The sequence below is a fragment of the Danio rerio genome, chromosome 6 (genome assembly GCF_049306965.1).
Source record: "Danio rerio strain Tuebingen ecotype United States chromosome 6, GRCz12tu, whole genome shotgun sequence".
Taxonomy (NCBI): Eukaryota; Metazoa; Chordata; class Actinopteri; order Cypriniformes; family Danionidae; genus Danio; species Danio rerio.
This window is the reverse complement of record NC_133181.1, coordinates 14,613,471-14,641,406: the sequence shown is the minus strand read 5'-3', so window position 1 is coordinate 14,641,406 and position 27,936 is coordinate 14,613,471. Positions and strand designations below refer to the sequence as shown.

General features: G+C 36.4%; 1 protein-coding gene across 3 annotated transcripts in view; it reads right to left on the bottom strand.

The window, feature by feature from the left end:
* asic4b (acid-sensing (proton-gated) ion channel family member 4b) overlaps window positions 1–27,936 on the bottom strand; it is a 750,743-nt gene that overhangs the window by 17,778 nt on the left and 705,029 nt on the right. For 2 of the 3 annotated variants that reach the window (XM_073952792.1, NM_214786.1), the window contains 3 exon segments: window positions 4,384–4,528; window positions 2,152–2,279; window positions 1,707–1,860 (listed from right to left, as the gene is read on the bottom strand). In XM_073952792.1, coding sequence (XP_073808893.1) covers window positions 1,707–1,860; window positions 2,152–2,279; window positions 4,384–4,435 — 334 coding nt within the window. In that variant the 5' untranslated portion in view covers window positions 4,436–4,528. 3 annotated transcript variants of the gene reach the window in all.

Sequence of the window (27,936 nt, the reverse complement as noted above, 5' to 3'; positions counted from 1 at the left end):
GATTTAAAAAAAAAAAAAAAACTCTTTTGTGACTTCTGTGTTAGTGTGTGTTCACAGTTGTAGTTTGGTTTGTTTGTTTTGGACAAAAAAGTTTGCACTTATTAGCACAGCAAATTCCACAGTGCTAAACAAACACTGCTCAGTTTTGTGTTGGTCTGAATAAATTACAGTAGGTTTAACATAGAATTTTTTCTGGTCCACACTAACTGAATTAAGAGAGACCAACTAAAAACACTCTTAGGATGCTCAGTTCCACCTTACTTTCTTGACAGTGAAACATGCAATGTTGCGATGCGTCATCCAATCTGTCAGCAGCAATAAGAGCAGTTGTGAGGTGGCCTGACAATGGTAAAGTCTAGAGGGGATGCAGCTGCGGCTGGAAGTTAATGAGAAGTATTTATATTGATAGAATTACTGTAAAAGAATAATTACTGTTTTTACATTACTGTAAGGGGTAGGTTGAGGGGTTGGGTAGGGGTAGACGTTAATAAAATCCATATTAATGGGTAATTAAAAAAAATAATAGACATAATTCTCTTTATAACTACTGTTTTTACAGTAGTGTGAAGGGTAGGTTTAAGGAAGCGGTATACATTAATAAAATATAATAAATGGGTAATGTAATTATTAATATACACAATTCTCTTAGTAATTACTGTTTTTACATTACTGTAAGGGGTATGTTGAGGGGCAGGGTAGGGTTAGACATCAATAAAATACAATTAATGGGTAATTTAATTAATAATATACACAATTCTCATTATAATTACTGTTTTACATTACTGTAAGGAGTAGAATTAGCGCTAGGGTAGGGGTAAATGTTGATAAAACACAATTAATGAATAATTAAATTAATAATATACGTAATTCTCTTTATAATTACTGCTTTTACAGTACTGTGAGGGTCGGTTTAGGGTTGGGATAGGGAGTAGATGTTAATAAAATACAATTTATGGGTAATTTAATTGATAATATATATAATTCTCTTCATAATTACTGCTTTTACATTACTACAAGAGGTAGGATTGGGGTTAGTATTGGGGTAGATGTTAATAAAATACAATTAATGGGTAATTTAATAAATAATGTCCGTAATTCTCTTCATACTTACAGTTTTTACATTACTGTGAGGGGTAGAATTAGAGTTAGGGGTAGGGGTAGATGTTAAAATATAATTAATGGGTTATTTAATTAATAATATACCTAATTCTCATTATAATTCTTACTCTTTTTACATTACTGTAAGGGGTACATTTAGGGTTGGGCTAGGGATGGACACTGTTAATGATTGTTGTAAATTACATAGTACTTAACTGTAAAGATATACACATACAATTCTGTAAATATAAATGAACAGCAAAATAATTAGTGCTGTATATGTAAATACAGTAGTTTTGCTCTGTTTGATTTACAGTAAGTTACTGGCAAACAGGAAATTGTTAACAGTGCATTTATAAAATACAATTAATTGGTAATTTTATGAATAATAAAAATAATTATCTTTATAATTTTTACATTAGAGTGAGGGGTAAGAAAAATACATTAATAAAATACAATTAATAGGTCATTTAATAAATAATATAAAAATAATTTATTTTAACTTCCGGCCTCGGCTGTAACCCCTCAAGTAACAACGACACATTTGTTCTCACTGATACGGACAGTTTTTTTTATTATTATGACAGCTCTCATACTACAGCTCGCACCTGGCATATGCACCATCCTGCAGTTGCACTCTCTCTGCACCTGTGTGCTCTCACAGTGCAGTCTGCAGGCGCTGACGCTGTAGGTGTCGTATCCTGGGATCACAGGCTCGGATGAAGCCCGACAGTTTCCCCACGGCTGTGGCAGGTATGTTAGCTATAAAAACAGGAGACATTTAGAGAAAGAAAAACCGGCGTCTCTCTGCTTCTTTGTCTGCCTGAGTGCACCCTATGGCCGTGAAATAGCACATGCAGTCTCAATTAGAAAATATTCCAGTCAGCCTTGAAATCTGTTTGACATTTTGTAAATTAGCTCCTAATTTTAAATGTCTGAAATTCGAGAGTTGAGAACAGCCCGGTGTTAAATTCAGATGTATAACAGCTTGGTGTTGAATTCAGATGCATAACAGCCTTTCTGCCATGCAAAAAGCAATGAGTTTAAACTTACCCTCTGTTCCTGGCAGGAAACAAATGTTTGGAATCCTGGTGAGACTCCAAAGCCCAGCTGGTGGATGTACGGGGGTTCATTCTGACTGTGTATCTGAACCCGAATACCTGCTTCCAGCGTAGTCTCGTCTGAAGATGGACAGATCATACTGTGTAAGTAAAACTAACAGCTTGCACAAGTAATTCAATATTCTATGTAACAAATATCAATTAAAGTTTTTAGTAATTTTTTTAATTTCGTTTTAGATTTGTATTCAAATGTTTGGGGTCAGTTTGATTGTACTTCAAAAAAAAAAAAAAAGAAGATTTTATTCAGCAACAACATGATAAAAACCAAATGTGACAGTAAATTAATTTATATCATCACTAAAAATTCAATTTGAAATAAATGTTGAAATAAAATGATGTCACTGGTTTCAAATTTTTAGCAACAAAGTTATACATCCATTGAAATGAATTATTAATTATATCTCATTAATTTTATTTTATTAATTTAATTAAATTTATTTTAAAATCTATTATTTAGGAATTAGGGTTAGGGTTGCATGTTTTCCCCGTTTTCGGTGGGTTTCTTCCGGGTGCTCTGGTTTCCCCCACAAGTCCAAAGACATGTGTTATACTGTAGGCGAACTGGGTAAGCTAAATTGTCCGTAGTGTATGAGTGTGTGGATGAGTGTGTATGGATGTTTCCCAGTGATGGGTTGCAGCTGGAAGGATATCCGCTGCGTAAAACATATGCTGGGTAAGTTGGCGGCGACCCCTGATTAATAAAGGGACTAAGCCAGAAAGAAAATTAATAAATAAATATAATATTTATTTGTTTTATTTATTTATTTTTTATTTTTTTATTAATTAATTAATTTAATTTTATTTTAGTTTTACAGCCAGTTTTATTACTTTTTTTTAAAACTGTATTTATAGTTTGGTTCAAACCTTACATTTTGATCTAATGTTAATTAAAAAAGTACTTTCACAAAGAAAAAAGCAATCATGAAACAACGGCGACATCAAAAATGCATGTTATTAGTTCTATTTGCATTAAATAAACACAGCAGTTAACGCAGACAACTTGTTTATGTAAATTCAACATCAGCAAAAAGAAAAGTCATTCTAACTTGACCAAATTAGGTAGTTTCAAAGTGATTTTATTTGGTTTAGTTCACTCAAATCAAGGTAATTCATTGTGATGAATGTATTGTGCACATCAAAAAACACAACACAAACTGATAAAACGTTGGAAAAGCAAAATTATATGTTAATAAATTGAACCAATATTTTTTTGCATGAGTTTAGACTTAATTAAGTCTGCAAAAATATACTTTGAAAACTTTACATCAAAAAGGCTCTTGCTGCTTATTCAAACTACTTATTTAAAATGAGTTGAAACAACACAATTCTTAACTTTTGTGTTCAATCAACTTAAATTTGTAAAAATTATTAAGCTAACCTAATTGATTTTGCAGTGTTCAGAATGACTAATGTTGACTAAACTGTACTTGAAAATAAAATTCAACCAAAGAAAAAAGAAAATAAAAACATTTTGTAATTATATTATAAAGACCTGAATTGTGTGAACATAAAACTAATTTGTAGAGCCAGATACTTAATAACAATAAACTGCTTAAATATTTTACAGTGTACTAAACTGTTAACAAACAGTTGCACGTGTTAAATACCAGGTCATTCATTTTCCTTTGGCTTAATCTCTTATTTATGAGGGGTTACCACAGTGGAATGAACCGCTAACTATTCAGGCATATGTTTTTACACAGCAGATGCCCTTCTCGCCGCAACCCAGTACTGGGAAACACTCATAAACTCTCGCATTCACACACTCATACACTATGGACAGTTTAGTTAATCCAATTCACCTATGTGGCATGTCTTTGGACTTGTGGGGGAAACCGGAGCACCCGGAGGCAACCCACACAAACACGGGGAGAACATGCACTCCACACACAAATGCCAACTGGCCGACCAAGACACAAACAAGCAACCTTCTTGCTGGGAGGTGACAGTGCTACACACTGAGCCACCGTGCCGCCCTCACTTAAAGTGAAGCAGCAAAAACTAAAAATCGTACCCACCCTAACATTTTGATCTCGTGTTTTGAAAATGATATTATACAAAGCAATCAAGCTTGCAAAAGTAAAATAATGAAATATTTCAAGGTCATTTGCGTTTGAATCAATATCTGAGATGCAAAATAGTGTCAGTTCCACTAGTCACTCACTGGTTTCTCTCCAGATAGGCAGATACTCGTCCTGCTGAATATCCAGCATCATCTCCAGGCCGTTTCCTGTGCCACCTTGCCTTACACGCTTGGGTGACGTCTTGTTTCCATTAAATGTGTAACATTTCCCATACCGTGTGTAAACCTGCAGACCAATCACAAGCATGCATTAGACATATTTGCACTGCTGAAAACACCTGCATTTCACAGCCTAGTCCTCACACACACACATAAAGATCTTCATACAAAGGTGTTAGCGAAACTCACTTCACTCCTCTCAGACTTCCTAACCATACCAGCACCTTATGATGTATCCATTATCGAAACAGCACATCTTTTTCTTATTTTGATTCCCTGTCTTGCTGTCACCAGGTAAGACTTGCTTACACATTAAATTGAATAACAGAGGGTTCATTACTTCTGAAAGTGACATTTCTGTTTCATAATCCCCCCCCCCCCCCTTTAAATTTGAAAACTTTCTCATTCACATTGAAACTCTAAAAAATAAAAAGACTAATATATTTGTACTGAACCTAAAAAATGGATGAAAGCATACTGAGATGATGTGAGGTATCAGTTGCTATTTAAAAGTCCCATAAAATTAAAGTAACGCTTTTTAGGTGTTAGCATCAGTTTTGTTCGTTTTCAAGATATCTGTAAGCTATTGCGCTCCAAAACAATGAAAAAATTTGTGTTTAGAAAATATAAAACTGATATAAACATGTGAAGCTTGTAGTTTGTCACTTCCGCCTAAATGGATCAACGGTTTAATTCACGTTACCTCATACTTCAGTTTCTCATCAAATCTTGAACAATCAAATGTTCTCTAGTCTTTGACATGCTCCGCCCCCTTCAAAATGCTTCTCATTTGCTTTTCATTTGATGAGCTTGAGTTCAACCACTCTCACTGGCAAAGCGGTGATAAAACAAAACAATATTGGCTGTTTTTTTTAAAAAAAGAAGGGTGGGGTGGATGGGGGCTACTCTATGTCCCATCCTCTCATCATGTTTCGGTTGAGACTATGTCAAACATTGAATAAAAATGCATAGTTCAATGCACTTCACAGGTCACATTTGGTGATAGTATTTTTTGAAAATTTATAAATTTCCATTAAACGTGTTTTCAATTTGCAGTTTCAGTTTGTGCAACTTGAAGGGTAATTGAAACATATATATAATTATCAATTATATTAATTTGGTTGATTGATTGATTGATTGATTGATTGATTTTATTTGACAATTTTTGCAAAAAAAAAAATACAAACAAGTCCAGTTAGACTAAAGCCTGGTTTATATTTCTTTGTCAAGTGACCCACGGCGCATGCAACGCGCGTAGCTGTGCATTTATACTTCTGCGCGCTGTCTCTGTTGGTCTGCATTAACACTTTCGAAACGCTAGTTGGCAGTGAGGTGTAAATGTTCCTCTGTGTCGAGTTTCTTCGCTGCTTTTTTGCTTTTCCTGAACACTTCCGGGATGTACAAGTGGCTCAAACTCGCTTATTTTGAGGCAGGAACCGGCGGAGTGCAGCAACTTTAACTATGAGGTAAACACAAAACAAAACTTTCCATCTGGAGCTCCTTCACGGGACTTCACACTTGTAAACAATCGCTCCATCAAGCTCGCACCATTCACGCGGCTCTCTGTCCCGCCCACACTCGTCAGCGCTACCAAGCTGACCAATCACAGAGCTTGCGCTACACGTCGTTGTGACGTGTAGTTACATTTTTTGAGAGGTGCATGTCAGCGATGCCGATGGCATACGCCGACGTTTGACGCAGAAGTATAAATCATCCTTAATTCATACATATTTTAAAAACTGCAGAGGATGAAATACACAAAAAGGCACAGGCTTATTTCCATTGTGCTCCTCGATATTCTTAAAAAATAAACGAGCATGTCATAAATGGAATGAAAACCATCAGCTCAGCAACTCGGCACAACAAAATCCTCAACTTCAATTGTAATACTGTAAAACAACCACTTTTTAATTTCTCTTCTAAAAACACTCAAATTGAATCACTTTAAAAATCGTAGGCAAAACATTCCAAGCAACAGTGCTTGTACACAAAAAAGAAATTCTACCTGATTTATTCTTAAACCTATAAGGATAAATATCCCTTCTACGCGCTCTTGTAGAATGACAGTGTACCTCACTTACTAAAGCATAATAATTAAGAAAATATTTTGGGACCATTTTCTTTAAATTCTTAAACACCGTCACTAATTTCATAAATGTTACCCCTTTATTTAACTTTTAAAAAATTACTTTGACTAATGTTCATTATTTAAATGTGTCAGTAGAGGTACTTTCATGACTTATTTTAGGCCGTTTGCAATTTATTTTTAATTTTTTTTTTTTTAGAACTACCGCTGTACCAAAAAGCTGTAGCATAGTCAAAGTATGGCTGCACTAATGCACTAGCTTATTATAGTTTGGGTATCTAGGAGCTCTGCCTGTCCTGCTAAAAACTTAATTTTAGAACAGATTTTTGAATGGACTATTACAGCCATCTTCTCGCCTGTCAAAATACTATCTAAAATGCATCCTAAATATTTAACACCATGTTTTGGTGTATTAATTTGATGCCCTTTTACCTCTGACCTGACACAGTTTCTTAGTTTCGCAGCTGAACCAAATAATATAAATTCAGTTTTACCCAATAAGGACAATTTATCAAGGCAAAACCATTTAGAAACTTCCTCAATATGTTTACTCATTTCATTTTCAATAAATTCCTTCCTCTCATGAGACACAATTATTGCTGCATCATCCGCATATCACAAAAGCTTTTTTGAACAAGCCATTTTCAAATCATTTATGTATATCAAAAAAAGCAATGGACCTAAAACATTGCCTTGTGGCAACCTCATAAGTGACGGGCGAATAAAACAAAGGTTGCAGGACTGGATGAATAATCAACATAAAAACGCAAATGCAACCTGCAATTGTCATGCACATCTTGTCAGTGAAACATGGTTGTGTTTATTCATTAGTTTTCATTCAGCTTAGTCCCTTATTTATCAGGGGTTGTGAACGCAGAATGAAATGTCAACTTTTCCGACATATATTTTATGCAGCAGATGCTCTTCCAGCCCCAACCCAGTATTGGGAAACACCCATACACTCTCAAATTCACTCTCACAAATGCACTCATACAATATGGCCAATTTTGTTCATTCAGTTCACCTACATGTGTCTTTGGAGCAACCGAAGCATGCAAATATGGGGAGAACATGCAAACCAACCAGGATTTGAACCAGCTAACCACTGAGCCACCGTGCTGCCACAAGGTTGTGTTTAGTTAATTTTAGAAACTTTAAATATGAAGTAACTCTGGAAATTATCTTCGTAATTTGTGACACACATGATCTGACAACAACTTGTTCGCCAACAGCTCAGTCAAGCTACCAAACCACAGCCAATGAAATTTTGAGGGAGGAGTCATCAGAAAAAGCTGAACACTATTGGCTGCTTGTGTACTGATTACATCACTGACAGCGTTTCAACCTTTCAAGGGAGCATTTAAAAACATTGTCAATCACTTGAGTGGATTAATCGCTCATCTTTAAGGTTCAAGTGGATATTTTACATTTTTGTAATTTAATAACTCTTAGAAATAAAAGTAGCATCTATAACACCCTGACGTTTTCTAAATACCTGTGTATTTTTTTCTAACATTGTTAATTTTTTTAATGACAAACCAATAAAGAACTGAGCATTTCTACCTTTAATTGCTATATTGGTCAAAATGACTGCATGCATGTCTGCTACTTTTCGCTGTGACTTTAAATATGCATGCATTTTTTGCCTAGCAACTTTCTGCTAACATAAACAAAGCTTTCTGATAGCAAAAACATTAAATTTACTTCAGATGTATATTTCAAAACATATTCTGTGCCATAAAATAGCTCCTGTTTAAAAGTAAAAATGCAAGCGAGGCCCAGACCTTTGCATGTTCTAGTATCTTAACTACGAATTTATTTGCTGTATAGACGTTTCTGTTGAGCTTTTGAGCACACGGCCATTCTTGGCTGCAGCTCGTCACTACATCTGACCGCACGTGTGGTCAAGTCGGCTGACTGCTCTGGAATATTCAGCCTGCTAGATATTGGATTTACTGTACATATGAGAGGTTTCAGTGACGCATCAGCGAGCTTCTGTGATGCGTTGTTCAGTAGTTCCAGCCTGATCTCACAAGGAAACGTAAGTATTTTACGTTTGGTCAGTTTAATGGCTTATTCAGAGTTCAGTTGTATGAAAATGTACGATTTTAAAAGGCGTGGCACCTAACCCCATGCCTAACCCCAACTGTCATAGGGTGATATGCAAATCATACTAGATTGTACAAATTCATACGAAAAAGCCACTAAATCAAAAAGTTACAATAGCAGACTGCCGAGCGCTGAGCATCCGGAGATTTTTCCCAGATCACATCCTGATCGGTCGGCGAGCTTGTTAACTTCCAAATCAGGTTCAAATCAGGCTTAAAATCCTGTAGTGTAAACTAGGGTTTAGAAAACATGTGCTAGAGGTTTTGGACACAAATCAAGGGGTAGGATGTTAGGGCACAGCCGCAGCTCTGCACAAGTTAGTTCCAACCCTAATTAAACACACCTGAATGAACTTTGAGTCCTTTAGGCTTGCTTGAAACCTACGGTTAAGTGTGTTGAAGCAGGATTGTTACTAAACTGTGCAGGGCTGCACAGTTTGAAAAAGGCAAAGAGGTAGAATTGGGATAATGGCTAACTATACTTGTCATAAAGAGTTTACAATAAAATATTGAAATGTTTATCTGCCTCCTACGTCTTTGAAAAAACACCTTTGAATAATAGCCCCACCTTCAAAAACTCAACTTTTGCAAGAGAGAAACATCTTACGAATGGCCAAATGTCGAGAAAGGACGTTCAAATGTATGTGGTAATTGGTGTAGATGTAGCTTGAGGTTCTCCGACAGGGAACTGCAAATGACTGCCTCAGATTCAGATCTTGCAGAAGAGCTTTGAAGCAAAGCCCAAAGGAAACTCTTAAGCACCTTTTACTCCCAGCTCAAGCCTCCACCTACGCCTTCCTCTCTTTCTCTCTCCTGATGACAAAAATAATATTGTGAACTTTCAAGTACTCCCACATCACACTGCTACTCTACTCCCTTCATAGCTGCTAAAATCAAGTTCAAAACACTTTTTTTTTTTTTTGCGGTAAAACCTTGCAGTCAACGGTCAAGCCCCATCGTTCATCCAATCCGTGCAGACCTACAACCTGACATTTATCTTGAATTGTGTCCTGTTTTTTGTGTGTGTATTTAAGAACTTCTCTTCCAGCAGACAGATTTCCAAACTGCAAGCGCGCCATCTGTTGATAACAATCGTCTCTTACAAGATGCTAAAGCAATTTCGTGAGTTGATCTGGATATAAGAGCATCTGCTAAATGCCTTGAATGTAAGCCAACACTTTTCCTTCTTCAAAAGACCAATTTAGCCTGTTTCGAACAGCTTTCACATTTTGCAAAACACTGTGCACATCTGCCACTCAAACACAGATTTTCAGATAAACACAAACACGCGAGACATCAATTATTTTATACCTACCCAGTATAGCAGCAATTTTGCCAGTGTCAGGCCGGTTATTTATTTACTTAAATGCGTGAATCCTTTCCCTCAGAGAAAACACAATGCTCGTGTGAAGAAGAAGCCTTCCCACAAATCATCCTGATAACAGAAATAGAGGAGTAACAGACTAATGTCACCAGAGAATGTGCCAGGAACTGATGTGGCAGATAGAAAAGGCTCCATTATGCAAATGTACACAAACCATGTATATTAACATGACTGGCATTCTATTCGTGTAAGACCTAACCAAGCCTTACAGTCTAATTGTATAAGACCGCATACATTTGGTGTATGATATATTTACATTTATCTAAACAATGTGAATTTTTAGTACTTAAATGAAAACAAAATTAGGTTGGTCATATATAGACCGCCATTATTTAGTTCTATGACCAAAATACCAATAATAACCAGATTTGGTTATTAAATGCAGGTCTTTCAATTATAAACATGTCCATAATTAGCAAGGATTCATATTTTTAAATGTCAAGACTACTTTTAAATAAAAAAAAAACACCTTATATGCTCTTTTACAACTATCTACAGGATATTAACATATACTGTTTAATAAATGTACATTTAAATAAATATGTACAGTATCAATAGTAGATGTAGAAAAAAAACAGCTGTTAGCATACTTTGAATTGCACAACCTTTCATCTAAACTTTTCATTTATATAACGAATTAATATACCTTTAAGGGGAACAGATTATTTAGTTAAAATTAATTCAAGCAAATTCCTAAATCATATAATTTATTTTCAAAAGCTTCAAAGCAATATATGGTTTAAAGCAGGTGTAGCCTATACAGTATTGTCATACTTTAAGAACATTAAAACTTAACGTAATTATACACTTGAAAACTCTGCAGCATCTAGCCGAATTCAAAAACTCCAATGTTGTTTTTGTAGATCGATAGCAGACTTTTGAAAATGATTTGCAATTGAATATTTTGGATTCTTCCTATTCTCATCTAAATAGATTGGAATATTTTATTTATTTTTCAATATTCAGTATGGTCAAATCCGAAGGAAGTTGTTTCAGTATTAAATGTCAATCTAGTCATATTATATTGCAGCCTGCAGTGAAATAAATTAGACAGACTTTGAAAACGGTTACACTGTGCATGCTGAGTGACTAACAAAGCCTTTTTTCATTATGAAAACATTTATTCATTCAGAATAAGAGACATTAGATAAGCTTTTATTAAACATGTCTTGACCTGTGTTGTTTTAACAAAGTAAGGTTTATTTATAAACTAATTTCAAGAGGATCACGTGCTTTTGATTTACCACCGCTGGTCTCGCATTAGCTAATCATGATCTTCCAGTGATATGATTCCGAATCCTAAGTTACTATATAACCACAGTCTTCAGTCAACATTTATCTTCATCTGGAAGAAACCCCCCTTCCTCCCCATTCTCCTCCTTTACCATAGATTGGGCGGCCCAGCGGCCCAGTGGTTAACACTGTTAGCAACACAGCAAGATCTGGTCAGGCTGGTGGGTGTTTCTGTGAGGAGTTTGTATGTTCTCCCCGTGTCCAGGGCCGGCGCGTCCATAGAGGCGACCTAGGCAGTCACCTAGGGCGGCAGTATAGAAAGGGCGGCGTCCCGACACCTCCCTTACCACCCGCTTCCTCAGTTTTGTACGCGACACCTCCCTCACCACCCACGTCCTCAGTTATATTCGCGAATAGGCAACAGAATAGAGAGGGCGGTGTCAGCGGCACCTCCATCAGCACCCGCATGTCCTCAGTTATATCCGCGCATAGGGCGGAAGAATAAAGGTCCACGAAACCCGTGCGTCCTCACTCAGTTATATCCCAGCATAGGGCGGAAGAATAGAAAGGCCGGCGTCCGCAACACCTCCCTCAGCACCCGCCGCGTCCTCAGTTCAGCTTGCTCTGGCACTGCCCGTGTCTGCTTGGGTTTCCCCCAGGTTCTCCAGTTTCTTCCCACCATCCAAAGATATACATGATGCACAACAGATTTAGCAAATCAGGCACTTGTCTAGCTCCCTTCTTTCTCAAGTATTCCCTTAGCTATTGCAGCCAGGGAGTTTTTGAGATCCACCTGAGCTCAAGCTCCCCTCTCGCTCTGCGAATAGGAGGGAGCTCTTGGCGCGAGGGTCCCTTGAGCTCAAGGCTCTCTCCTGGGACAGCATGCCAAACAAGCTTATGATAGATCATCAGCTAATCAATCAACTCTTGACTCTTGCCATTACAAGCCATGTTTAATTTATATATTTATTTGCATATTTTGCGATTTTTTTCATATTGCTAATAAAACTAAAGGATTTTGATATCGAACAATCTTTTTACCCCAACACAGTTTAATAGGGCACTATAAAGGCTAAAGAACGTAATTTTTATATTTGCTTGATGTTTTTATAGGGCTATGCTTCTCACCATGTATTTTAGACATCTTTTCTAAAAAATACAGTATAGTGTAAAAGCATGTTTATTACTAGAAACAATGAATTGAATAATGATTTGATACATTTTTAAGGCGCATTTGACTGTATAGGGCAGGAGGCACAGCAGCATGAAAACCCTTTAATTATTTAATCAGCAAGTTGTATGGAAAGGACTAAATTAACTAGTATAAGTGAGTAGGAAGCAACCGGACTAATTGTGTATTATAGTTAACCCTGTATCCTCTGAATAACTTCAGAATGTCGAGATATTATCTGTAAGTTACCCAATCCTGGGGCGTTAAACTCTTACCAACGTTTGGTGCCTAATGAACATACAACTAAGAATATCGGACCCAGGAAAATATCAAAATCTAAATTACATCCCAACTAATAAAATGATCAGCTAAAAACATTAATGGTAAAATTGGAATAATCAAAATTGTAGTCAGAATGAACTCGGAGTTGAAAACAAATCTTAATAGATTTTAATAAACAACACAATTAAGCGCTGATCAGAAGCACAAGAAAAGGCCTACACACATTTAACCTTCGACCATTCATCAGATTCCGTCGTTGGGCTGACAGAATGCAATCTTACAATCATGTTATGTCGTATCATGATTCATATTTTCCATCCTAAAGACTTTAGTTTTTGTATAATTTTATAAATATACACTGTAATGCTTTTATTAATTAATAGTTGCCCAAAGCTACAAGCAGTGGAACATGACACATGTTTTAAAATAATGTCAAACATGTTTAGTAGCGGCGATGCAGTGGCGCAGTAGGTAATGCTGTCACCTCACAGCAAGAAGGTCGCTGGTGCAAGTCTTGGCTGGTGTAACGACGGGGGTGGAGTGACAGAGACAACTGGGGTAAGATCCAATGTGCAGGTTTATTCGGCGTCAGGCAAGCAGTGATCAAACAGGTACAAATCATATGTGCAGGCAAATCCAGAATCGTAGTCAGTATAACGCAATTGGTCGTAAGGCAGGCGGCTAAACAGGATAATAAAGGTAAACAAGACAAGGGTCTAACACGGAGAAACAAGAAAGGGTAAACGCGTTGTAATGTCACTGGTAGTAAACAAGACTCGTCAAACTGAATGGGTGCATGAGTGGCTTATGAATGGTGTGTTATAAGTTTCTGACAAGGTTCAGCTGGTGAGTGTAATCAAGCTAGATGAATGAGCAGGCGTGAGTGTGACCGGAGAGGATGTATGCATATGTAGTCCAGGAAAAGGCGGAAGTGTAGTCCATGGTATACGTGTGAGAACCAGCGATCTCTGGCGAACCATTGCTGGTTATGTGACAGCTGGGTCAGTTGGTGTTTCAGTGTGGAGTTTGCATGTTCTTCCTGCATTTGCGTGGGTTTCCTCCGGGTGCTCCGGTTTCCCCGCACAGTCCAAAGACATGTGGTACAGGTGAACTGGGTAGGCTAAATTGTCCGTAGTCTATGAGTGTGTATGGATGTTTCCCAGTGATGGGTTGCAGCTGAAAGGGTTTTCGCTGTGTAAAACATATGCTGGATAAGTTGGCAGTTCATTCCGCTGTGGTGGCCCCAGATTAATAAAGGGAATAAGCTGAAATGAAAATGAATGAATGAATGAATGAATGTTTAGTAGCACTATCATTAGACAAAACTAGTTGTATTCATTTCAGAAATGTACTGTATGCAATTTCCAATTACGGCTTTATTTAAAATCTATATGAAGGGAAGAGTATTTGTTTGGGTTTGCTCTGCCAATATTAATATGGTTTTATGATTGTAGTCAATGCATAGCAAATGTTGATTTGGATTTTATTAAATGGTCATTTTCCCCTTTTATTTGAATTGGTTTTTGGTTTAAATCAAATTGATACTTTCACTAATATTACGAAGCAGTAAACACTGTTTTTTCTGCTGCTCAGATGTAAAACTGTAAATGTAAGTCTAACGATATCAACAATAATTATAATAAAAAATAAAAATAATTAGATTAAATTAAAATTCAAATACAAGTGACAGTGTAGCTTTAAATCTGATATTTGACAGATGACATTTTAAGACATTTACGGACCCGCAGGGACCCTTGGATATTATGAAAAATGGATTTTATTCCTACCCGCTGCCTTTGACGAGTAATCAGCCACATGACAAATGTTACCAGCAACTAAGTGCCCAGAAGCCAAGATGGCAGAATACAGGTCACATACCTCTGAGGGGCCTGCCATTGCTGGCCAGCTGCCATTAAGATGAATGGGAATGTTAATGGAAAACAGCATCTGCAGGCATTATAGACTTCCTTAGACAGAACATGTGAAATTTGTACAAAGATGTTTCATTATTTAAAGTTGTGCAATCTATATTTAAGACCATCTAGTGTAAACTGTGTTTGAGAGTATACTGTAAGTGTCCAGTGTCTGTTTTTTAATTGGATTAACTAAATTGGCTGTAGTGTGAGTGTGTGTGTGAATGAGAGAGTGTATTGGTGTTTCCCAGCATGGAGTTGGGCTTTGGCTGGAAGTGCATCTGCAACATAAAACATGATTCATTCTGCTGTGGTGACGCCTGATAAATCAGGATCTAAGCTGAAGGAAAATGAATGAATGAATGAATGAAGGTCTCCAAGGATTTTACATAGGTTTTACAACCAGCTTTAGATCAGGATTCTGGATTGGCCAGTGTTCTGCTTCAAGAAACTTGCTTACTGTGTCAAACAAATTCATTTTTCATCATTCGTCTGAGGGCAAAAAAAGTTTGAAAAGACTGAAGTGATGGTATATTGTTTTCGAATGCTGTGCTTGCATTGAAGGATACGGATTTCTGCTTTCCAATCCGTCTCATCATGGTCCACCGTTTATCCTTTTAATCATCCTGTTTCTCAGTATTTAACTGTGAATTGATTTTAATTAATTGATTAATTAAAAGTTAACACATTGCTTAATATAAGAATGTTCAGTGCATTTGCCTGTCTCTTTATACCTATTTTCAGGAGCCAGCAAACTAGGTCAGAGGTCATGGAGACATTGAGTGGAACTGAGGGCTGAGGACTGGAAACAACTGTTTCTATTGTTATTTCTAGGAGTTAATACTGTCTAAAATTTCTAAAGTGATTTTGCTATTTTTACGGTTAAATCTTTTAAAGTGATTCTACTTTTTATTTAAGATAGACTTTGTGTAGTAAGAAAATAACTGCCTGAATGTAGATTATACCAGTTTTTAACCAGTTTCGATAAAGACGGCTGACAGTACAGTCAGCCTTGGATAAGAAACAGATTATACTTTGTGTGTGTGTGTTCTATTTGATTGTTGATCCATTTCACAGGTCTGGAGTCAGCTCTAATCAGTCTAAAGGATGTCTGACGTTTATGTTTAGATATTGTTCAGAATTGTACGCACGAACCCCACGTAGAAAAGTTCCTAGTTTATCTGTGTTTTAACCAATCAGGTTAGAACACCTATATGTGTAACGCAGTTAATGTCGTTATGTGAGAGTATAATTGTTATTGATTGGTGATTGTAAGCAGAGCGGCCTAGGAACTCATTGCGAGTGTTGAAGCTGGCTTCTGCGAATGAAACTGCAAACTTTCTTCAGTAAACTTGATTTATTTATTTAAATCTCTGACTCCGGCTCTTCTTCATCTACCAAGACTGGTCATTCTTTGGGTTAAACTGTAAACTATCCCTACAGCATATACACCATTAAAGACGGTGGCTGAGAGAAAATAACAGTTTCATCAACATCTAAAAAACAACTTCTCTGTGAAGTGTCACCACAGCATGTCACATCTTTACATTATTTTCTATTTGCCATAAACAGACTAGGCACAGGACGATAGCTGGTTTCAAGGTTTACAATGATTTGGAAAAGTCAAGGTTTTAAAACCTCTAAAGTAATTTCAAGAGTTCACACTTAGACATTGTTTGACAAATGTTAGCAGGTTTGGCATGCTGACCCGAGAGAGAACCCTGAGCTCTGTAATAGTTGAGCCCAGGGCTCCCGCCTGGTCCATAGAGCATGTAAGGGGAGTACGAGATCAGGTGGTACTCGAGAGCTCCCAGTGGTAAAGGAGGCAAGGAGGAGAAGGGGTGGATGGGGGGTTTCTTTGGAAAACGAAGGTAAGGGAGTAGTTCTAGTTAGACTACTTATAGTGAGTTTGGATTAGTCTGATTGGCTAACTAATGATTGTATGATTGTTGACCAGCTGCAGTCAATCATATCACGTGCTCCTCTCGAAATTAGTTTGTGAAACTTCACCTATTATACTTTTCCTATGGTATCCATAAAGCTTTTTATGTGGCTGTGTTTTATTTGTTGTAAAGAAAAATGTGTTTTTGAATTTCATGAAAATAGCAGAGGTCACTGATTTATTTTAATTAATTAGCCTGCCATGTTTACTGTTCTAAAATATACTGCTCAAAAAATAAAGGGAACACTTGGAGTTACATTCTGTTGTAAAAGTTTTCCCTTTATAATTTTGAGGCGAGTATTATAAATGTTTCCTAAAATAAAACATCTTCAACCCAGACATTTAAAAAAGAACATATTTTAGAGCAGTAATGCCAATACCATGATACTGTGAAACTTTTATCCAAGCTTATACCAGCCCATGTCTAGAACAGACATTTAACAGCCCTGCTTGTGTACACAAACTCATAGATAATTTGTGGCACAATGATGTGGGCTTCGTGTCTGGTACTGTATGTCACCCCCTCTGAGTCTTTAAAATCTCTCTGCAAATGATTATACAGGTGCAGATACATCTGTACCAGATCTGCTACTCCACTCTCCAGTGAATTCATGTGCTCCTGTGTTATGTCTGTGGGATGAGAAATTAATCAGTGGGAAGGATTTGGAGGTCATAGTTTGAAGAGTTCCAGAACACACCCACTGATTGCATAATCACTACAGACCAATGGTAGCTCAAAGGTGTTTAGGAGCCAAAACATACTCAAACCAACTCAATTTGAACAGGATTTTGTTTTAAATGATGTACAGTAATTTCAGTCTATTCTTTGATTTTGTTTAATTGTGGTTTATTTCTAAACTAATTTCGAGAGGATCACGTGCTTATGATTGAAAACATCTTGTACCGCATTAGCTCCGTATATTTGCAGCAATCAGATGAATACTGACACACTACAAATTACCAGAGCTTTCTACTTCAGTCATCTTCGTCTTGAAGAATCCCCCCTTCCACCCCTTCTCCTTCCCTTCTCTGATAGGGCGGCACGGTGGCCCAGTGGGTAGCACTGTTGCCTCACAGCAAGAACATCAGTGGTTCGGCCCTCTCCGAGCCGGTCACCGTTTCGATGCAGAGTTTGCATGTTCTCCCCAGGTTTCACATGGGTTTTCCCCGGGTTCTCCGGTTTCCTCCCACTGTCCAAGGACATACATCATAAGTAAATTGACTACTTCAAAATAACATCCTAAGGCAACTCTTAGTCAGATATATCTTAGCAGTTCACAATTAGAGGAGTTTTCGAGAACTACCAGAGCTCAAACTCTCTTCTCACTCTTCAAACAGGAGGGAGCCCCAGGCTTAAGGATATTCTGAGCTCAGAGCTCTCTCCCGGAACAGCATGCCAAACACGCTTTATTATCAATCATCAGCCAAGTGTGAACTTTTGAAAGTATACCAGGGCCTTAACAGTGAAATAAGGTTTATCAGATTAAGAAATTTTGCCAGATTAACAGGAACCTGGATGATTTATAAGTGTTCTGATTCTCTAATTTTGATGAGAGCCCTTTTTAATACTGTGCTTCAGATTACTGTATCAGCTTTTTTAGTCCTTGATCACACCAAACTTGTTTTTCTGTGTTGAGAGGTGCCTTTTTTAAATGGTTTTCTGATTGTCCTCACATTTTAACTGCCTGCTGGGCCAACGCGTCTTTCTTTATTGTCCAATCAAATGAAAGCAGTGGCAGAGTTTCCACTCAGGTGACAGCAGTGTTTGTGTTGTCAAGATGACTACAGAGACTTTTAAAGATGGAGGAGAGACTAGTGGTTGCTGTTTCGAGTTATGCGGAGAGCTATGATTTCACAATATGTGAATATCACAATGTTATAAAATATTACAATTATAGCAATATCAACAGCAGCGTTCGCACACAATATGCAGCTAATCTGTGCACTTCTGTTTTTTTTTTTGGCAAAAAAAATAAAAATCCAGTGACATGCACCTTGCTTTTTAAGAGCTGAAAAGTGCATTTGCTGTGATTTAGATTTTATTCTGCTGTCCAGAGCTGAGTAAGTGATACAAGTTTCACATTCTATCAGTTTCATCTGTCCATCAGTTTTCATATAAATTTTTCATGTGTTTCAGCGGCTAATTTCTATTATGCAGAGATTTTTTTAAAGGGTTATTGAAAGGACAGGAAAGAGAGGCTTAACTTAAGGCTTTATCTAAATGTCATCATACAAATGCTATCCTCGCTATGGCATTTTTAAATAATTGCTTTACCTTCAATAGCATGTTAAACAGAACAATAATTTGATGTAAACAAAAAACAAGGCAAAAATAACTTTCAGAGGCATGATGTACAGTATAAAGATTAAATCAAGTCATGCGCAGACCCTGAAGCGTCGGTATGAAAAACAACATGAATGATGTTTCATGTACAGTAAGCTATGCACAGATGAATGTGAGATGCATATTTCATGAGGAATCTGCTGCTAAGTGGAGAAACATGTGAATGTATTCCAGTGAGAAAGAAAAACTAGTTCAAAGAAAAAGGAGAGAAATAAACCAAGAAACAGACGCACCTAGAGTAATGGTTTAAAGAGTATTTGACAGAGCGTTTGTGTGTTTTTGCATTAATGCTTTCTGACAGCAGACTTATGTGCGGTCTTTAATTGTGCCTGCGGCAATGCTTGTTATTGTTACTGAGCATTTTTTCCTTTTGGGTGTTTGTGAAGGTGCTGTGAACAATAAATATGCACCACAAACCCAAACATGTTCAGCATCTGAGACCCACATTGGCTTTTTAATGAAATTTTTATTGAAGAATTAATTATTAAAAATAAAGGAATTACATTAATTCAGTCTGCTTATGAATTAAACAATATGCATATTTCAGTCAGTCATTTATAAATGAAACAGGCTAAATAAAATTATGTAGTATTAATAAAATTAATTACCAGGTCAATATGCCATGATATGTCAACGTCATCAACAAATCCCAGTCCTTTTCTTTAAGTATGTATCTTTTTATGAATGACCAATATATTAAGAGATACAAAGCTCATCATTTTTGTTAATTGAGACTATAATGATTTATGCAGCAATAGAAGAGACATCTTTGTTTTCCCAAAGAACCTTGATCCGTTCTTTAAAGGATCATTTGTTTTTCTTCATGTAAAGAACAGTTTTGCATATGTTTAAGGCAGCGGATGCCCTTCCAGCCACAACTCAGTACTGAGAAACACCCATGCACTCTCGAATTCACACACTATGGCCAATTTAGCTTGCCCAATTCACCTAAAGCACATGTCTATGGATTGTGGGGGAAACCGAAGTACCTGGAGGAAACCCACGCAAACATGGGGAGAACATGCAAACTCTACACAGAAATGTCAACTGGCCCAGCCAGCTCGAAGCAGTGAACTTCTTGCTGTAAGGCAACAGTAATCACTGAGTCACCACCCATCTAAAGAACAGTTTGGATGTTAAAGTTTTTTTACTGAACCATCAATGTCAATTAAATACCTTTGTGTTATGAGTGGAGAACACTACTCCAAACTGGCCTAAAACACAGTTGTTCAACCAATTGCAAACCCTGGGATCAGCTGGCCAGTCAAAGCACTCTTGACTGTCTCTGATGGAGATTTTTTTTGGTCTTGAAAAAAAAAACATATTCATGCCATAATAATAATTACTGTAATAGGGTAAATGCAGGGCAAAGCAGTGGCACAGTAGGTAGTGCTGTCGCCTCACAGCAAGACGGTCGCTGGTTCGAGCCTCAGCTCAGTTGGCGTTTCTGTGTGGAATTTACATGTTCTCTCTGCGTTCGCGTGGGTTTCCTCCGGGTGTGTGTGTGATTGTGTGTGTGGATGTTTCCCAAAGATGGGTTGCGGCATCCACTGCATAAAAACTTGCTGGATAAGTTGGCGGTTCATTGCGCTGTGGTGACCCCAGATTAATAAAGGGACTAAGCCGACAAGAAAATTAATGAATGAAGGGTATATGCTGAAGTGTGTGGAAAGACTTTTAATTTTTCAGTTACCCGGGTTTCTGTGAACTGTATGCCGTAACGAAATCTGCCAGTTTAAGGTCTGTTTTCCTTAAAAATCAACAGTCTTCATTGCTATCAGTGTGTGAAGAGTGGGAGAAGAGGGTTCGATTGGCAATCCAATTCAATGGGCAGCACATTAACCGCATTTTATAAGTGGTCATAAACTTGTAAATAACTCATGAAAGAATAAAGTTACTTTAAAACCACACCATTATTTTTCTTGAGAAATTCCCTATAAGTTTGAGGTGTCAAGTAACCCTCTTCCTACTGAAACAGCAAAAGTTGAAAGCAAGATGGCCGACTTCAAAATGGGCACCATGGTCACCAGCCATCTTGAAAAGTTTGCACCCTCACATATACTAATGTGCCACAAACAGGATGTTAACATCACCAACCATTCCTATTTTATTAAGGTGTATCCATATAAATGGCCCACCCTGTACTTAAATTACAACATTGATGCTGTAAATGGAATCATTTGAAATTGAAAAAAATCAGATTAACTGTTCACTGAAAGCTGATCGGCATGGGAAGAAACAATAGTAGTGCAAATACCCTCCTATGAGATTCCAACTCATAAAATGTATTCTTGTAGGCTACAATTACAATTTGACAGTTTTGGGGATGAGAAAACAAAACAAAAGAAGAGACATAATTCAGAGTCTGAAGACGTGAACAACATGGTAGAACAGGGGTTCTCAATCTTTTCAGCCCACGACCTAACATCCCACACGCACCAATAGGCTCGAGTCTATTCTTCGTTTAATTTTGGAAAACATCAACCTGAAACCTTTCCCCATATTCATTCGTGGCCTTTAATTTTAATGTATGTAAAAAAGCTGTGCAAAACTTGTAAGAAAGTTTAACCTGGGGCCTAGAAACAATCAATCTGTTGCATCCGATGCTATTGCTATGTCTTGATATAACGAAATCACCCCATAAGTAGTAACCCAATGGAGAAAAAAAAACAATTGAAATGGTAATGGTTTATTATTTGCATGCTGTTGTTTTTTTAAATTGTAACTATTAACTACTTTTTATCTTCTGTAGGTTATGTATAAAATATCAACATTAGAAACATTAGGGAACAATTTTAGATAAATCTGTGGTTATTCAAAAATAGTTGTTGCTAGATCGGATACGTTTGTGGCCAGAAGTTAACGAGAATTATTTCTATTATTTATTAAATTTCCCATGTATTGTAATTTTATTAACGTCTACCTCCATCTCAACCCTAAACCCAACCACCACAGTAATGTAAAAACAGTAGTTGTACCGAGTATTATTTATGTTATCCATTAAATTCCCAATAAATTGTTTTTTTTTAACGTCTACCTCCGCCCCAACCCTAAACCCAACCATCACAGTAATGTTAAAATATTAATTGTTGGTATATTATTGTTAAATATTAACGTGCATATTGCACTTCCGGCTGATGTAGACTTTTCCTTTAAAAATATGAATGTCAGCGGCTTATTGACAAATTTTTGTTAAGCTACCTTGTTTTCCTCAATTTAAATACACAAATCTTTAGTTCTTTTTATTTATATATTTGTTTAATTGTGAATGATTCTTCACCTAACACAATTACAACCCAACTAAAGCGCAGCATCTATCCCAGCAGGCACACAACACCATAAAACGTTAATATTGGTTAGATTTAGGTCGTGATGCCGGGTGACCAAAATTCAATGACTAGCCAGTGTCTTAGGACAACAACATTTTGATGTCAAATAACGACGTCAAATGACAGGGATATTTGGTTGATTTTAGGTTGTGTTGGAAAGTGACCAAAATCCAATGTCGAGCCAACATCCTAAACCAGCATCATATTGATGTAAAAAAACTGACATTTATTTATCAGGTATGGCAACCAAAATCCAATGACTGATAGACGTCATTATGGTAATGGCCACACAACGTCAAGCTGTAACATATTTAGATGTTTATATTCGGTTGTTCTTAGTTTGCGATATTGTATTCTGACGTCAACTTGATTTTAACATCCACCCAAAATCCAACATCCCTCGTGCCCCGAAGATGGGATAAAACGTGAACCTGACATCATGGTGATGTCCTGTGCTTGGTGGGAAATCACAAAAACACATCATTTTTTGTTACAGTTTGAATATGTTATGATCACCTGCAGTGATGCGCTTGCAGGCTGCAGGAGAAAACACTATCATTCTACTGAACTACAAATCCCATTATTCCCTGCAGTCACACACCTGTTTCAGTGCACTCCCTGATTACACACAGTTGATGCTGATCATGACTGGTTACATGGACTATATACAATACACACCACTCACATACACATCTTGGCTGAGTCTTGTTTCCCTGTAGTGAGCATTTCAAAGTGGTTACTGGATTGTCTAGCTGTGTTTTGACCCTTGTTTGTTTTACTGTTTATGTTTGTTTTTCCGCCTATTACACTGACAAAGCTTTTATATTATCTGCATGCTACAGTCTGTCCCATTTTTGAACCTTGCCTGTCTGACCATTCCTAATAAAAGCAGCTATTTGGATCTGACCCCGGTTGTCAACAACAATTACAGAAAACATTGCTGTAGTACATACAGAAAATAGATTTCTTTTGGCCAGCTGATCAAATGTAATTTCTAAAAACAAGCAGAAGTAAAAACAGCAGACATCTGGACTCTCTCTTTCTCTCTCTGTCTTTGTGTGTGTGAGTGTATGTACGTGTGTGCGTGTTACTAACAGGGCACCACTACTGCCGCTAGGTCTGCCTCAGGCGGTCTCTTTCATTTGTGATTTTCCATTTTTAATTAACTCCTCAAGTTTGTTAACACAGCATCACATCACATCCCTGAGCTTTTTTTTGTCACAAGCTGTTTTTTTTTTTTTATTCTGTTCAGGTCATTAAACATTTTTTTTTTTAAAGAAAATTATGATTGTTTTACACTCATTTCTAAAATATGCAAATAAATTATGTTGCTTTTAAAAGGTTAATAGAGAATGAGGATTGTATTAATACATGACTGAAATATAAAAAGGAAAGAACATTTGATGATCATTTACATTTACATTTACATTCAGTCATTTAGCAGACGCTTTTATCCAAAGCGACTTACAAATAAAACTAACCTAATTAAATCATGCTATTCTTTAGAAAATAAATTAAGTGAAATGTTTTAAGGGAGATCTGTGACATAATGCTGGGCTGACTTAATAGGTTAATAATCCAAAAATGAATATTCTGAGTAATTATTTACTCACCCTCTTTTCACTCAAAATGGTCTTTGTTCTACTCTAAAACACAAATGAATAAAGCCTGAGAGATTTCAATCCGTTTTGAAAGTTCCTTTGTTGAAACTTTGTTGCATAACAGATTACTAAAAACTGAATTTATATAACAACCAGTAAGTGTTAAGCAGATATGGTTGCCTTTATATATAATATTTAAGGGGGGAAAGACTAAATCGTTTAATTGTTAAAACAGTTTTTGTTCTCCTTAGATTGAAACCGGTTAATTCACAGGATTACTTCTACAAAGCTTTTAAAAACATTTTGAAACATCAACATATTGCTGAAATAAACTTTTAAAAGAGGGACAGAAATCTCTTAGGTTTAATTAAAAATATCTACATATGTGTTTCGAAGAAGAAAAACAAATTGAATGGGTTTGAAACCAGATGCCTCATTAGTGCAGATTTCTGTTTATTCATCGTTATAGGAATGTTTGAATATTTGTGTTATCGACAGACTTCAGCAGATGGTTTCAGTAAATTAATATGACAAAATAAGACAAAGGCTTTAGCTAAAAGAGTTTATACTGTACTCAAATCAACACATTCTTACCTCTAAATAGTAATAAAAAGAACTCTGAAAAGTTGTAATTCTTCATACATTTAAATCTCAGTTCAGTATAGCAAAATGTATATGTTGGGTGAGTAATTATTGAAAGACTTACTGTTTTGCATAAACTATCCCTTTAAAAATGTGTTTAAAGGAACATTCCACTTTTTTAAAACTCCCCTACAGTTAAAAATGTGAGTTTTACCATTTTTAATCCATTCAGCCAATCGCCAGGCCTGGCTTGAGCACTTTTAGCTTAGCTTAGCTTAGCATAGATCATTAAATTGGATTAGACCAGCATCTCACTCATAAATAAAAGTGTTAAGATAATGAGATAATTTTCCTATTTAAAGGTTGATATATCAAGCTTATACAATAAATTTATTATACATTAAATTTATACTATGGAAGCCCATTTCCACCATGAAAAAAATGTTAATAATTTGCAAGTCATAATAATGACTTACTTTCTCATTACAATGAGATACTTTCTTGTAATAATGGCTTAACATCTTGTAATAGTGACAATGTTTTTATAATAATTACTTTTTTCACGTAATAATGAATGCTTTCTCACAATAATGACTTATTTTCTCGCAATAATGACTTAACATCTCATAATAATGACTTACTTTCTCGAAATTGCGAGAAACTTTCTGTGTATGCGAAATGCGCATGCGTGCCTTGCGTTGCATATTACCATGGTTACAGTACTTTCGAAAACAGAGAGTCAGTCTTATTACAGCCTAGAATAGTCAAGCTTTAAATTGGAAAATAAGCCAAAAATACTCCTGCCACACCCTGGGATCGGCTGAATGGGTTTAAAAATGGCATAAGAGATCTGTTTAACTCTAGAGAACTAAAAAATTAAGTGTTCCTTTAAATCTCAATCATATCGAGTAGAACCCAACATAGTTTTAACAGTTCGCTCCACTTTTTTATTTTTATTTTATTTTTATAACTGCCCTAGTTAAAAAAAGTGAGTTTTACCATTTTTAGTCATTTCAGCCAGTCTCCAGGTCTGGCTTGAGCATTTTATCTTAGCTTAGCCTAGCATAGATCATTGAATTAAATTTAGCATCTTGCCAAAAAAAAAGAAAAGAGTTTGGATAATCCTATTTAAAGCTTGACTATTCTGTGTGCTAAAATGCTGCAGCCATGTTACGGCGACAAAATTCCTTGAATATTACACCAAATGAGTTTAGTTCCTATAGTCATATCAGCCTAAAACAACAACTTTTCATTTTCCATCAGTACTATACAAAAACTCTAATATAATATAACTAAAATAATATAACTCTAATAAACTCTTTTTAAAGAAAATTGAGCAAGATGCTAATGGTCTAATCCGATTCAATGATTCATGCTAAACTAAAAGTGTTCCAGCCATTTCCTGAAATCGGCTGAATGGGTTAAAAAATAGTATAAGGCAACCGTTTAACTCTAGGGTACAGCTCCTTTAAATCTTAGTTTTATTGAGAAGTAATCTAACATACTTTTACAGTTCGCTCCACTTTTTTTAACTCTCCTATAGTTAAAAGGGTGAGTTTTACCATGTTGTATCTATTCGGCCAATCTCCTTGTGTGGCTTAAGCATTTTGACTTAGCTTAGCAAAACTCATTGAATTAAATTAGACCTTAAGCATCTCGCTCAACAAAAAAAAAAAAAAAAAAAAAAAGAGAATATGGATAATTTTCCTATTTAAAGCTTGACTATTTATACATTATATACTAAGATGCTGCAGCCTTGTTACAGCAACAAATTTCCTTGATTATTACGCCAGAATAAGAATATAGTTCCTAGTCATATCGGCTTAGAAAATAAGTATTTTTTTTTATCTTCCCTCAATGTTATTACTGTCTAGCATAGTCAAGCTTTAAGTTGAAAAATTATTTTAAATTATTATTACTACAATTTTTAATTGAGCAAGATGCTAATGGTCTAATCCGATATACCCAGAGATTGGCTGAATGGGTTAAAAATGTTATAAACTGTTAACTCTAGGGCACTTGTAAAATAAGACAAAAATGTGTTTCTTTATTGAGTAGTAACATATTTACAGTTTAGTGTCAGGATAAGGTGCAGCAATTTGTTATATATGTATATAACTACTAATAATAAATCTTGGTTTATTGGTCATTAATTCTTCACATGAAAATGGAAAAGGAAATGACAATTTTACTGTACTGTATATAGCAGTGGTCCACACAACAGATAAACCCGTAAAACAGATAAACAAACCCACACAGCAATGTACACATATCCACAGCCATGCAGTCCTGCCTCAGCTTTTCTGCTCCAGTGATCTGAACAACCGTAATGAAATGGTAGTTCCGTTCCATGTTCTCTGAAACCCTCAACAGACAGAGATATGTTCGATGACTGCTTGACTGCACACAAATTTGTGGAGAGAAACACGTTATTGAGCTCTGTGACTCTCAAAGAACTTCTATCTTTCTCTTTTTCCTCTGCCTATAATGTATACGAGTCACAGGGAGGCCAGAAACACCCAAACAAAAGCATTCATCACCATTCACAGCCTCAATTGGATGCACAGAGCCAATTTACTGTGATGAGAATGAATGTGGATATGCAATTCAAGTTTAAATTTGTGAACTGTCACGGCCATGCAGTAGTTTTGTGGTGTAAGTGGAGATGGTTTTGTGTATTCACATACATTACATTTGGTTACAATTGAGAATGATAGAGGAAATGTGTGAGGCAATTGTCTATGTATCTAACTAGATTAATTAGTCTGACTGTTTTAATTAATGAGACCCATTAGGCTGACAGCTTGATTGAAAAGCCTGGTGGTCTTATTGTTTATGTGCAGGCTTTAGTATGTAACATATACAGGAGCAAAATGTAAACATACAGCTACATTTGCAGCTGAAGACCTTTTAGATTATATCATAAATTTTATAAACCTTTTATTTCATAATGAAGTTAATTGTCTAGATGCACTTTAACAATATATTTTAGATTCCTTAAGTTAACCCTCAAACCTAAACCTTTTCAAACTATAAAAAGAAAATAGAGATCACTTAGAAAAATACTGCTCGTTAATCAGCCAATCACATGGCAGCAACTCAACGCATTTAGGCATGTAGACATGGTCAAGACAATCTGCTGCGGTTTAAACTGAGCATCAGAATGGGGAAGAAAGGTGATCTAAGTGACCTTGAATGTGCATGGTCTGAGAATTTCAGAAACTGCTGAACTGCTGGGATTTTCATGCACAACCATCTCTATGGTTTATTGAGAAAAGTCCAAAAAAGAGAAAATATCCAGTGAGCGCCAGTTCTGTGGGCACAAATGCCTTGTTGATGCGGTCAGATGAGAATGGTCAGACTGGTTCAAGCTGGTAGAAAGGCAACCGTACTGAGTGTTGTTGCTGACCATGTCCATCCCTCTTATGACCACAATGTACCCATCTTCTGATGGCTACTTTCAGCAGGATAACACGCCATGTCGTACAGCGTGTATCATC